The 14,141-nt window shown below is 50.6% G+C and overlaps 1 protein-coding gene across 6 annotated transcripts in view; it reads left to right on the forward strand.

Annotated features, from left to right (window-relative positions):
• Positions 1–14,141, forward strand: part of LEF1 (lymphoid enhancer binding factor 1) — a 117,266-nt gene extending 103,125 nt beyond the window's left edge. For 3 of the 6 annotated variants that reach the window (XM_036409459.2, XM_036409474.2, XM_036409493.2), the window contains 2 exons: positions 241–281; positions 12,975–14,141. In XM_036409459.2, the coding sequence (XP_036265352.1) occupies positions 241–275 (35 nt within the window). In that variant the 3' untranslated portion in view covers positions 276–281; positions 12,975–14,141. The remainder of the gene's footprint in view (positions 1–240; positions 282–12,974) is intronic. The other 3 variants (XM_036409449.2, XM_036409467.2, XM_036409484.2) reach the window with 1 other exon arrangement.

Here is a 14,141-nt window from a genome sequence, read left to right on the forward strand (position 1 = left end):
ATGGTGTGAGGGTTTATCTTTCCTACACATTAATTCAAGGCATCAATCGTGAGGTCTTATTTATTTCCCCTTTTCTTTCATTAAAAGTAAGGTCACTTGTCCTGCACAAATAAAAACGGCTGGTATAAGAACCATAAAAAAGTAAAGCAAACAGGTCCGCATGATGTTGTAGCTACTACATATTTGGAATGTTCAAAAACCTCTTCAATAAAAATTTGTTAAAGACACAATTTTCTGCAGGTACAGGTCCCAGAATGACAGCTGCCTACATCTGAAACATGGTAAGAATGACTCTCTGGCCCCGCTGCTGACGTTCCTTATACACAGAGGCACTTGCTTGCGAACCTCCTTGCTCACTCAGCATTGCTCCCTTAAAGAGGAAACGCCACCAAAATCAAATTAGCGCTTTAAAAAAAAAAATTTGATGGTTTTTATACCGGCTATGTATTTGCAATATATTGTACATTCATCTCATCTCTCCCCTTCTTCCTGCTTTGCTCCTTTAATCTTTCTCCATTCCCTTTTCCCTTACTCTCTTCTGAGACATTCCTTACTCCGAGTGGCAAATCTGCCTCCTTAAAAAACAAACAAACAACACAAACCAGCAAGCAAAGTGCGGTCTTCCTCCACGTAGGCCTGGGTGAGGAGGCCCGGCCAGTCTGTCTCAGCTCGGCACCATCTGCTCTCTAGGGACTTCCTTTCAATAGAGATGACACACAGCTGACTTAAAAGTAATTGCCTTGTTTCTAGTGAGAAAGATGTACTTTGTTTGTTTATCTGTTTATTAAACCTGGCATGGGGACTACTTACTTGATTAATTGTATTCTGCTACCAAGATTGTTCTTTATTGGTAACCATTGCTAGCTCTCCCTCTACTGTTTGCAATTATAACATTTATTTCACTTCTTTTTGCTCCAATATTATTTTTGACCTCATAACCACCAGCCTGGGAAACCTGCCTTGTACATTGATTCAGTCTTGGCTAAGTTTTGAGTCTTTAAAACGTAGTGTGTCTGCATTTTCTCCCAGTGATGCTTCTTCCTAAGGAGCCACCTGGGTTCTGCTGTCTGTCTAGCAGCCACATCCAGGTGCTGTCCGTTCTGTCTCTTGGGTCTGTCTGGCTTTCCTCTCTCACTCGCCGCTGCCACAGCCCAGCTCAGGAGCGCAAACTTTCCATCGGATTACTGCAGCAGCCTCTGGGTCCTTTTCCTGCCGGTTCCCAGAGGGATTGGCTCAAACACAGACTGATTATGTCACTTCCCGACTGAAACAGTCCATGCTTTTCACCCCCCATAGGATCAAGAGCAAACCACTTAGTGCTGCCCCACCCCTCCCCTCTCCTCAGAGTTCAGCCTTCAGTCTCTCTCTCTCTGCCCTCCTGCCCCCTGCCGGTCCTTATAAGTCCTGTGGCCAGTCCGGGCAGAATTCCTAGCAGTTCCTAGTGGGTGGAGGCTGCTGCACGCACTGCCTTGTGCCTGGAGAGCCAGGCCGACCGTTTGGCTCTTGACTGGAACCAGGTGATTCTACTTAGTCTTTAGAACTACATTTTGGTGCTGAAATGTCAATGGAGTTTCCCCAAGGAGCCAGCAGAGGTTTGGGTACCAAAGAGATTTGAATTTTTTTTTTAAATATATTTTATTGATTTTTTACAGAGAGGAAGGGAGAGAGATAGAGAGCTAGAAACGTCAATGAGAGAAACATCAACCAGCTGCCTCCTGCACAACCCCCACCGGGGATGTGTCCGCAACCAACATACATGCCCCTGACCGGAATCGAAGCTGGGACCCTTCAGCCCGCAGACCGACGCTCTACCACTGAGCCAAACCAGTTTCGGCGAGATCTGAATTTTAAATCCACTGTTTGCCTGGGCAATCTATTTCAGCTTTTTTTTTTTTTCTTCCTTTCTTGATCCTCACCAAAGGACATGTTTTTATTGATTTTAGAGAGAGAGGAAAGGAGAGAGAGACACACACATCAATATCAGAGAGAAATATTGGTTGGCTGCCTCCCGAATGTGGCCTGACTGGGGACTGAACCTTGAAACCTATGTGTGTGCCCTGACCAGGAAGTGACCCTGCAGTCTTTGGTGCCTGGGATGATGCTCCAACCAACTGAGCCACCCGCCAGGGCTCTCCTTCAGCTCTCTCATCTCCATTCCTCTCCTCTATGGAATGGGGATGATGGCACCCCCTGCAGTTGTTTCTGTGCCACATGTGCCCGCCTTCCTCCTCCTTCGTGGAGGAGACCGACTCAGGTGCCCTCTCCTCCGTGCAGCTCCCTGACCTTACTCAGACGCCCAGGTTCTTCAGAATCCCATCGCCGGAGTTCTGTGATATCAAAACTCTTCCAGCCCTGGCCAGGCAGCCCAGCTGGTTAGAGCACTGTCCCCATATGACAAGGTGGTGGGTTCAATCCCCAGTCAGGGCACATGTGAGAATCAACCAATGAATGCATAAATGAATAGAACAACAAATCACTTTCCACCTCTCTCTCTCAAAACCATTTAAAACACAACTCTTCTAAACTAATGCGGAGAGGCAGGCTTTTCTCTGTGTGGAAAGAGGGTCATTCCTTCATTGAGGTGTCCAAGCAAAGAATCCAAAAAAATGTCACAGGTGCTCATCTTTGATTCAGCCAAGCAGCTGTGGTCCCAGGACCTATTCGGAGGCCTCCCCGCTTGGTGATTAGGAGCAAGGAGCAGAAAGATGACTCAGTCACCTGCCCCCGGGGGCTCGTGACATCACAATAGAAGTAATTCCAGCAGCCATCACACACACACACACACACACACACACACACACACACACACACGAGCTTGTGTGGGAATTTTTGCACTTTTTTTTTTTTTGGAAAGAATGTTGTCCTTGTAAGTGCTGATGCAGGTCTGGACAGCAGTCCGCCCTTCTGTGCTCTTCCCCAAAGGGAAGATCCTCCAAGTGCAAGGCGCTGAGGACTGGTGTTCACAGACTCACTCCACCGTCTGTGTGCATCAAAACCTCTAATGCTGTTTCTTTTAAAAACCATGAAAATGTAATGCTATATTTCAGAGTGTGTATTTGGATTTGTGTCCTTATTGATTAACATCACCTAGTATTTTCCATTAGAAGATTAAGCAGAGTATATTTTTTGTTCTAGGGTGAGTGTATCCCAAACAACATTTAAAAAAAAAAAAAAAGAAAGAAAAGTCATAACTATCGTTGTGCTTCCTTGTCGTTTACTTCTTCCTAAAGTTAAGGTGTCCTCTCTAAGCTGTCCCAGGAGGAAACAAAATAAAACGCCCCCACCTTCCTCCAGCAAAAATTCCCTCAGCCCCCTGGGGGCTCCAGACGGGGGAGCTCCCCTGGCGGCTGGGTCATCCTTCAGCCTCTGAAGTCACTGTCCCCTCACTGTCAAGCTTCGGAGAGCTGCCCTGGTGGTCCCTTGATAAGAATTACTGAGCAGCCCTGGCTGGTTTGGCTCAGTGGATAGAGCATCGGCTAGTGAACTGAAGGGTCCCTGGTTTGATTCCAGTCAAGGGCACATGCCTGGGTTGTGGGCTCGATCCTGAATAGGGGGCATGCAGGAGGCAGCCAATCAATGATATTCTCTCTCTCTCTCTCTCTCTCTCTCTCTCTCTCTCTCTCTCTCTCTCTCTCTCTCCTTTTCTCTTCCTCTCTGAAATCAATTGTATATGAATTACTGAGCAGAGAGGAGCTGACTTGCATTCATAAAGATCTCAGTAAATTACAAATGATGACACTCTACTCTTCCCCGCACCTTCTCTTGTGTTAGGAGTTCAGAGACTGACATGTATAGTAGTTGACTTGTCCCGGCTTCATTCATCATGTGTTGGGCGCACAGGGGAAGCCAGGCTGTGAGCCTGAGTCAGAGTGGGGAGGAGGCACAGGAGCTCCCCGCTCTCCTGGTGCTGTACCTCGGTGTGGCGGTGGTTGATGAAGAACGAGTGGAAAAGTATGTGCTGACATCAAAATGAAACAGGGTGTGGGCTTGGCGTCTGCTTTAGGCGGGCTGGTCAGAAAGGGCCTTTCTGAGGATGTAACTCTTGGGGACACCCTGGTGTTACCCCTGAGAAATGGAGGGTGTTGTGTGTATGGTTCTGAAACAGCAGTGGCAAGGAGGGAAAGTCAAAGGAAAGAGAGTCTGGTGTTGTAGAGGAGCTTGGACTGGGAGTGAGGCCCCGGCCCCTCCCGTTACCCCTGAGTGAGCTGTGGGGCCTGGGGCAGGTCATTGCCAATCAGTGTGCGTCTGGTTCCTCGCGTGGCAGGACTGGGAGCCTCCGACCAGCTTCCTAGTCTGCTTTGCTCCCCGTGGTCTGCACTGCCTCCCAGTGTTAGCAGAGAGACTCTGGTCTCTAAAATTCACTCGTCCTCAGTCTCCATCTGTGCCTGGGTGGTTTGTAACTATTACACACCTGTGTGATCTCGGGTGACTTGTTCCCTCGGAGGCTGTGTTCTGCTCCTGCATAGGTCGCCCTGCCCGCCCCCTTCTCCCCAGGCCAGGGCCTGGGTGCGCTGCCTCTAGGGGTTTGATTCTCCGCTGACCTGATCAAGTGGCTCCATTTGACAGACTGAGTCATACTAGTGCTGGCTTCACCTTAGATACAAAAGGAAGACAGATAAAATACGTGATTAGATTCAGTCATGCAGGTGGTGTGATGTGAAAGCTCCCTCGGCTGGTTTTCAGTTCTGAAGGGGCGTAACGGAGTACTAGTAAGTCCCGCTGCTCCTCTCTGCGGTCAGGCAAAGCTGATGGGGTCCAGGGCCCAGGCAGGGGAGGTGTGTGACTCCCAACAGGAAGAGTTGAGGGTTTTTTTGTTTGTTTGTTTGTTTGTTTTTAATTGATTTCAAAGGAAGCAAGAGGGAGAGAAAGATAGAAACATCAATAAGAGAGAATCACTGATTGGCTGCCTCTTACACACCTGCTACTGGGGTTCGAGCCTGCAACCCCAGCACGCGCCCAACCTGGAATTGAACCCTCCCCTCCTCGCTCATAGGTCAGTGCTCAACCATTGATCCACACCGGCTGGGCTGGAAGGTATTTTTTTGAGATGGTTTATTTGTCTTATGTACACAGTGAAAGATAGCACTGTGGTGGTGTCCTTAAAGAAAATCTTTCATCCATGTCTGTTGCTCAAACGCTAGAGACTCACATTACTCTAAACTAGTATGGAACTATCAACTCAAAGGAAAATGCCCTGCTAACAAGGAAAAGACTCTCCTCAGTGAACCAAAAGCCCTCTGAAAGCTTGGGTTTCTACTCTTTTAAAAGATATATTTCACTTAAAGCTTTTCCTTTTGTTGATGGGAAATGCCACTGCAGTTGCCTCATGCAGACCAAGATAAAATTGGCCGATGCAGCAGTTCCTCGTACACCCAGCTGTGTCCCTGTTCCCTGTGTTTCCACTTCTGGGTCTGATGAGAAGAGTATTTACTCTGGTGAAATCATGCTGAAACAAAGACTTGGCACTCACCCAGTCCCTATACCTGGCAACCACTTCCAGGTCAATCAGAAATGGATCTGTAAAAGACGTTCTTCTGGGTTGGAGGTGATTCCCAAGCTCTGGATCTTTCTCCAAAGCCAAGTTCATCCTTAGCTTTTGGGCTGTGGGGGTGCTGGGAGCGCAGGGCCACCAGGGTGAGACTGCACACGTTCTCCTCAGGTCCAACAGGAAGGCAAGTGTGAATGCCAATTGTTTGTGTGGTTTTTGTTGTTTCCTTTTTAATTTTTTTTTTATTTTATTGATTTCGGAGAGGATGGGAGAGAGAGAAAGATAGAAACATCAACAATGAGAAAGAATTGTTGATTGGCTGCCTCCTGCACGCCCCACACTGGGGATCTAGTCTGACCCGGAATCGAACCGTGACCTCCTAGTTCATAGGTTGACACTCAACCATTGAGCTACACCAGCCAGGCTAATCGTTTGTTTATTCTCTGCATGAATACAGTGAGGACGACCCCTGCGAGTAAAGAACTGCAGTAGGCAGTGGGGGTGCTTGCTCACTGGGCCCTGTCCCTTCCTGGTGTGCTCCCAGCTTAAGAAGATACAGATGTGCAAATGGGTAATTAGGATAATGTGCTTTGTGCTAGGAAGGAGGCGCATGCAGTGCATGATGTAAGAATAAAGAGGACAGGAAGAACGTAAATCAGAGTGAGATAGGGGAGGGCCTCCTAAAGTAGGCAGCACTTGAGCTGCTCTGTCACAGGGGAATGCTTGGGTTTGATAGAACAGGGATTGAGTTGCTGTGAGCATCCAGCGTTTTGGTACATGTTTGATTTGGAACACACAACATCTCAAGAGTTTGTCAGAAGTCAGAGAGTATCATCAAAGACTGAATTTCCTTTCCTGAGCTAATCAAGATTCATAAGGAATTAAAGAAGCAAAGAATTAGAATTTCTTTTAGAGAGGATTATTATAATGAGTTTACTGATTTAAAAGATGTAACTTTACAACTTGGTTAGTAACTTTAGCAGAACCAATGCAAACAAACAAACAAACAAAAAAGCCCACCATCTTCAAATTATATAGATTGAGAAGATATTATAGTGATACTTTAATGTATTTTCCTTGATTATATAACCTCAAAGAACTAGTTTAAAAGTAGAAACATGCTATCTCTAAAAAAAGCAAAAACCTCCGGTTCAGTGCAGACACAGATGCACACAGGCGCTCGGTACAGATAGACCTGCTTTTGGCTTTATTGTGTGTACTTGCTAACCTGAGAAATTAAGTGTTTTTACTTTGACCTTTATTTTTCTGGAGCCAAGAGGTATGTAGGCGAGGTAATTTCTAGCCCAGTATAGAATGCAGTAGCTATTTGTGCAGTGCTTGGACTAATATGTTAAAAAAAAAAAAAAAAAACTATTCTAGCTTTCTGTTTGATGGTGGTATTTGTGAGCCTGGCGAGGTGGTTAGGGATGGTCCCTGGGTCCTGTGAGGCCTCCCCATGGAATGGACGGAGACATCTTCAGGGCGGGTGATGGGACTGCGAGCCTGGGTCCCTCAGGGTCCTGCCCTGAAACTGGAAGTACCCTGCCCAGGAGTCAGGGAGTGGACTAAATATTCAGTGGTCTTGCTGAGAAAAACGTTTATTTCAGACTAGTGACCCGATGCATGGATTGGTATACATTGAGGGAAATTAATTAGAAAAAATACTTTAATATACGCTTAGGCCTGAGTGTGTCAGGCGCTGAGCAGGGGACACGGGTGCTGCGGGCTTTTGGAAGGGGAAACCCAGGGGTGGACACAGCAGCCCTGGCAGTGGTGCTTTGCGGCTCCCGTGGGCCCGAGCCAGCGTGTCCTGGGAAAACGTGTGCACCTGCTCCACCTGCCTGGTCCTTCGAATGGAGGCCTTGCCCAGGGCCCCTCTGCCATTTCCACAGCGGGTGGAGCCTGGTAGCGTGTCATCGCCTTGTAAAGGACGGACGGTTTGCTCTGCACCGGGAGTGGGGGTCTTGGTGGCAGGAGAGACTCACGCTCAGCCCCTGCCCTGGGCATGCTCCTGTCTGAGATGGCGGCCTGCCTGTGTATTCCCTCCTCTTACGTTTGCCCACAAATCCCTGCTCACCTCGTCACAGCTGACACCTGACTACCATGTTCTTTACTAGGGGCTCCGTGGAGAGAACTTTCAATAAGGAAATGTGACATCGGCACGTAAGGGCAGGCCTGGTCGCTCCGTCTTGAGTGGAGATGGCGGCCTGGGGACAGTGTGTGGCTGGACCACGCTGTATGTGGGCTGCGGGTGTTCAGGTCCTGCCCATTCTGCAGGATGCCTTCTGCACACGGCTGATGGGGCCTCAAGATCACAAGGAAGCCAGGCTGTTGGGCTAAGGAGAGTACTGGAGGGTGGGGGGCCTGGGAAAGCTGTCCAAATGTTCTTCCTGCCTCCTGCGTCCCTCCCTGACAATTGCTTCATTCTCCCTCCTGCAGATTGACTTCCTGAGTTCTTTGATCCTCAGTCCAGAACTCCCAAGCTTAGGTGTTGTTACAGTCTCAGTCTCCCAAAGAGATGGCGAGTCTTTCCAATCCCAGAAAAGGGGCTCTGGGCGGCCTAGCTCAGCCGTGCCAGATCCATCGTCAGCTGTGGCCGGAGGAGGCTGTCGGGGTGAGGAGTGGGGAGGAGAGGAGCGCTACGCAGCAACCCACAGGTGTGCATGCAGCTCTGCGGTCAGCTGTGGCCGGCCTGTTAGCTTAGCAGACACGGCGGTTCTATCTAGACAGCTCTGCGTTCATGAAGACATGGGGAGGGGGTTGCCCACGTGGGAAAAGCTTTTGAAATCTCTGCCATGCTGCAGTGTCCTTGTCATCAATTCCTCTTCCTTCCTGGTCAGAAGAGCTAGAATTGTGTGCAAGTTTCCTTGGGGAACAGAAACGGGGAACCAGACCCGTGGCTCTCAATGTTAATCACATGCCATTAAAATACAGGAGGGAGAGAAGTGTGAGGCCCGTTCATCCCTTTTAAGACATGTAATACTTGGTCTTGTTCATGAAATTGAATAAAGATCAATGCACAGAAGAGTTGACAGAAAAAAGTGTTTTGGACACTTTTTAAAAAATCAGAACATTCTGATTCTCACTGAGCCGTCTGGATTTATAGAGGAAATCAGCCGTCCTGAGTAAGAGGGTTTCTCCGAGAACTCTAGGTTTGCCTTTTACTTAAGTTAACAAAGCATGTAATGTTTAACTCTTTTGGGTGTAGCTCATCTTCTTCAACAGAATACGTGGAAATTAAATATTTCTTAATACCTCCTGTCATTATTCCACAGTGCACATGTGTGGCATGCATAGTTCATGCTAATGAGGAATTGGTGCTGTTGGCCAATATTCTTAATGACCCCTGTCAGGTTGGATTTTTAAAAACTCTGCCCTTGCCCTGCCCAGGTGGCTCCGTTGGCTTCTGGTACACCAGAAGGCCGTGGGTTTGATTCTCTGTCAGGGCTCATACCTAGGTTGCAGGTTCGATCCCCAGTCAGGGTGCACGCAGGAGGCAACCGATCCAGGTTTCTCTTTCACATCCATGTCTCTCTCTATCACCCTCTTCCTCTCTCTCTCAAAATCAATTTCAAAACAAACAGATCCTTGGGTGAGGGTTAAGAAAAAATTGTTTTAAAATCTGATCTTGACAATATTTTGTGCGTTCCTTTTCTGTCTGAGACCCTACCCCTCTTGGACGGTAATGTGCTCCTTCTGACATGATGTGGATCTGGAAGAAGGCGAGGCTTATTTAAATAATAGATAAATGGAAGGTACTTGTCCTCCTCCTCCTCCCCCCCGCCCCAAGTTGGCCTATGGAGGTTGCTCTGAGGAGGAAGGGGAGTGTGTGCTGTTTGTGTGAGGGAACTTGCTGGCACTGGGGTAGCTGGAGGCCCGGCCGCTTTCTCGCCCTCAGCCGTGCTCTTTAGAACTGAGGCTGCCGGGCTCACTAACAGCCAGGTGAGCGGGCGGTCTGCCGAAGCCGTCCGTGCCCCGCAGTGAGCCGCAGTGAGCCGCTTTGTTCTTTTTGGCGGAATGAGAGGAAGGTGTGGTGGAGAGAGCATGTGCTCAGGGCTCCAACCCTGTTCCTGCCACCTGTCGGGGGGTGACCTCAGGCGTGTTGTTTAACCTCCCTCAGCCCCCATTTCCCTATCTGTGAGCGATGATTACCTGACGCCGTTCATGGCAAGTACTTGCCGGTGCCTGGCACACCCGTGCTTGGCGGGCACTGCTTTTCCTCCCCCCTCACCAGCTCCTTGCAGACCAGGCCGCCTTGGAATCCACAAGGCTGTGCCCCACAGAGAGCCAGGAGGCCCGGGTACTCTCGGGGGTCACCTGGGACCCGCCCCTTGATGGCCGTATGCCTCAGTCTCCTCTTAAACCACAGCCGGACCGGCTCCGTCATGCTTGCTTCCTGCTCTGAAAGGAGGCACTTCTCGCCTGACATACATGACATTGCGCAAGGCGGGAGTTCACGCCCTGAGATCACAGGAGTTTGTCGGTTTGCCTTGCGGCAGGCTGAACGCTCTGACAGTTGGCATGAGGTGTGCGGTGCGCTGCTGTGAGGCAAACTTTGCAATTAAAACCTGTTCCCTTCACAGGTACCTGGCCCTCTTCACCTCACAGGTACCTCTCCTCAGATTTCATGCTGTAACTTTAGAACATTTGCAGGCCCTGTTCCTTGCTAGCCACATTTGGGTGGAGGATGAAGGAAGGATTTTTTATTCTGATCTTTGAACCTTCTTCATGGTTTCTGAGCAAGGACATGATCCTACCTGACACCAAGGGGCGGGGGGAGGTCTTCCCTTATTCCCTACAGCCCCGCTCGGCTGCCCCACGGAGGAGAGCGGCCCCCCACATGCTGCCTCCCCCTGGGGAACAGGCCGGGCTGCGGAGCCGCAGCTGTGAGCTGGCAAAGCGCCAGCTTCATGAATCTCCTGTTAGAGCTGAGGGAGCAGGAATGACCCCCTTTCTCTTCCTCACTTTGGAGTCAAACCTAGAAAGTTCCAACGCCTCAGAGCCAGTGCTGGTTCTCGCTCCAGACAGGCCCATCCTGAAACCTTTGGGCTCTGGTTCCATCTGGCCAGGGGGCTGTTTTTGCCAGACTGGGGTTTGGTCCCGGAGAGAGAGAGCACCGGGGATGCAGCTGGGGGAGGCGTTAGCCTCGGGCCTCCTGGGAGCCCACTGTCCAGAGGCCGGGCCTCGGGAGTGGCTCCCGGCGGAGGGAGGAGCCTGAGCGCTGACACCAGGGCCGCTCCCTTTGAAGTGGGCGCCTAATTGCGGCTTTGATGGCACTGGCTTCGGGGTGGGTTGGGCTGCGCCGCCGGCTCGCCTGGCTCGCCCCTCCTGGCGCAGCCCCAGTGGAGCCTCAGATGTGGGGAGTCTCTCGTCTCCCAGCGTCGTGCCTGTGGTTTCTTGAAAAGACTTGATTTGACGAGTTTTATATCTGTGAGCAACCCCCTGGTCCCACTTGGAGGGGAGACTCTGTCTGCCCAGACAACCCTGTGTGTGTGGAAGCAGCCGGATTCGGACCGCCACACCCGGCAGCGAGGCAGTGTCTCTGCCCACGTGTTCGAATATTTGGCCACTGTCAGGAACGGGTCCCAGTGGGGGCGGGCTGCTCTCTGTCCCTTGTAGGGAGGATTCCGAAGCCAGCTTTTCCGGAGGAATTGAGAGGGGGCACATAAGGAAATGGTGGCAGGGGGTGTGTGGCTACCTGGGAGAGATAAATGGCTTCACTGGATGCTGAGATTCCCATGGGAAGCGCAGCATGTTATCTCTGGGGAACGGCCCCGGGCAGACAGCTTGTTCTGACTCTTGTCCCTACTGCGCTCCCTCCACTCAGAGGGAGGTGGCCCACGGGGGTGAGGTCGGAGGGGAAAGGGCGCCTCGGAGAGTGGAAGTGGGGGTGCTACAGGCTGTCGGGTGTCCAGCCCTGCTCAAGGACTAGGACCACAGCAGGGCCGTGCAGGTCTTGACATCATGACCTCACAGTCAGACGGTGGCTGAGATGAGGGATGGACCGTGTGTTTCCTGCAGCCAGTCTGAGGCCCAGTCCTCTCCCGCTGTGTGGGCCTGGCCCAGGGCCGCCGGCGTCCGCATCCCTTAGAAAACCAGAGGCTGCATGTTCTCCTGTCACACGGAGAGGGGCATCGTGCAGGAGGACAGGCGCTGACCGTGTCCTCGGCAGACAGCAGTCTGCGGGGCTAACTGCCCTCTGCTTGGTGGTTGCTCTGTCTTCTCAGTAACTACCCAGGTACACAGACATTTCCGCACGGTTTCGATGAGTCCTTTTGAGGCCAATCGTGCCAGCAGCAGCCAGTGTGTCCGAGTCACCGTGCCCCCGGCTCTGAGCCGGCGCCCTCCCTGCCCCTCAGGCGCCCCCTCTCCTGCCCTCGCGCCCCCCCCCCCCAGCCTCTCCTCCGTGGGCAGCACGTGGCCTGCAGCCTTCCCCTCCCCCGCAGGCCAGTGTGCATCCTGACACCATTTCAAAGCTTCCTTCCGTTTCTCCTCTGAGCCTCTCTCCACTCAAACAGCATGAAGAAATTCACTGTTAGAATTAATTTTTTTTTTTTTTTTTTAAAGAAAACTTGTGCTGGCAACAAGGACAGCACAAACACGAATACTGAGATTGACCGGAGATGGCCGGGGACCCAGGTCGTCGGACCCAGAGGGGGGAGGGGGCGCAAGGCCTCCCCAGGTTCCTTCCCAGGTGAACGAACCAAGCTTCGGAGTGCTTGCACTTTCCCTTCATCCAGGTCTCATCCTGGTACAGTGTTTATTTTATCTTTAGTTGCTTTAGAAAAATCTTAGCTCATTTTAGGGTTTTGGGGATCCTTTGTGAAAGTCATCATCAGCATATCAAACAACAGTTTCTCAAATACTTGTTAAGGGTACATACCAAGGCTGACAGTTATGGGAGATCTCAGTTATTGGGAAGGAAAAAAAGCCAGAGGACTGTAAAGACTTGGGTAAGACTGAGAGGCCTATGCGCCAGTGGACTGAGGGATGCACGGAGCACATGCTGGTCGGTCGGTCGCAGCGGCCGGTGGTGGGCATGTGCCGGGGCGGGCGGATGGGAGCCGGGGTCAGTCCTGTGCAGGAGAATCACACGGCGGACCCCCACAACACACAGAACACCCAACACTTAGAGAACAGCTCTTCCCCTGGTGTGGCCATCGCCCGCCGTTACAGTCCACGTTTGTCCGTGACCCAAAGTATGAAATGGATGTTTTTTTAAAGTGTATTTCCCATCATAACCTATAACATGTATATACGTACGTGGAACCAAAATAGACATTTCAGTGAAGTACGCTTGCCTCTCACGTAGTCTGGGGATACGGGGCGATCATGGGGCAGTCCGTGTCGCCATCACCGAGTCAGCAACGTGGACTCGTTCCGCGCAGAGATCCCAGGTCACGCGCCGTGTTCGGTAGGCGGTGAAAACCTTGCCGAGGCCTCAGGCAGAGTCCCATTAACAGCCTCTCCTGTGTTCCTTCCTGAGGTGGAAAACGAAGCTCATTCCCCACGTGCAAAGCCAAGGCGGCAGCCCCGGGACCCCTCCTGGAGATGGAAGCTTGTTGAAACCCAGACCGTCTCCACGGCCTGCCCCGCCGACCCCAGAGAACTGGCACCACCTTCACCCTGAGGTCACTGCTAGAGACACTGATCCAGAGACAATCACTGCCGAACCCCCTTTCATCTACTGCAAGAGCCACGGTCCGCAATGAAGCGCTAAAGGTTTTTTTTAAAAAAGAAGATTCAGCAGCACAGAGAACGCCAGCGGGCCCTGGGTCAGCTGAGCCGCGTTGCTCCCCGCGTGTCCGCCGTGCACTTCCTGGAGCATCTGCGTCCACACCGGTGACCGCTCGGCCAGGACGGCGGCCTGGCTGCCCCCGCGGGCCTCCCCCTGGGCTCGGCAGCCGGCGTGGCCATCGGCGTCCCCGTGGGAACGTGAGGCCGAGTTCTTCCCTCTACACGCCCGTCTTCGCTTTTCCCTCTCTGCCTTTCTCCTGGAGCTTTTATTTAACAGTGCAAAAGGATCAAGTTTGCTTCCTTTTTTTTTTTTTTTAAACTTGAATATTTTTTTAATTTACACTTTTTAGTTTTAATTTTTCCTGTATATTTTGCTAGCTATGAGCTTTTAAGTAAAATTCAAAGATCTGGAAACGTTTGAAATAAAAAGGAACTGAAAAGAAGCCACTGGTTTTTTTTTTTTTTGAGCAACATCTTGTCCGGTAAGTGGCCACGTCCACTCTGCTGGTCGCAGTCGGCAGTACTATTCCATTTTATTTTTCTTCGGATCTCCTTTTTGTTTTTGTTTTTGTTTGTTTCTTAATGGTAAACCTTAACAGATACTTTCGGTAGTCCAGTTTGCAGTGAATTTTCATTGCTTTCCTTCTCACCCCTTCTTGTAAAAAGCCCAGCACTTGAATTGTTATTACTTTTAAATGTTCTGTATTTGTATTTGTTTTTATTAGCCAATTAGTGGGATTTTATGCCAGTTGTTAAAACGATCATTGATGTACCCTTTTTTCTTTTTTTTCTGTTTTGTTCAAATAGCAAGGCACAGCCTTTGCCCCAAACTGTCATCTAACGTTTGTCATTCCAGTTTGCGTTAACGTGCTGAGCATTTTTTAAAAGGAGCTTTGTAATAAAAATTTTTTAAAGT

Source organism: Pipistrellus kuhlii, unplaced genomic scaffold (genome assembly GCF_014108245.1).
Source record: "Pipistrellus kuhlii isolate mPipKuh1 unplaced genomic scaffold, mPipKuh1.p scaffold_m20_p_1, whole genome shotgun sequence".
NCBI classification, from domain to species: domain Eukaryota; kingdom Metazoa; phylum Chordata; class Mammalia; order Chiroptera; family Vespertilionidae; genus Pipistrellus; species Pipistrellus kuhlii.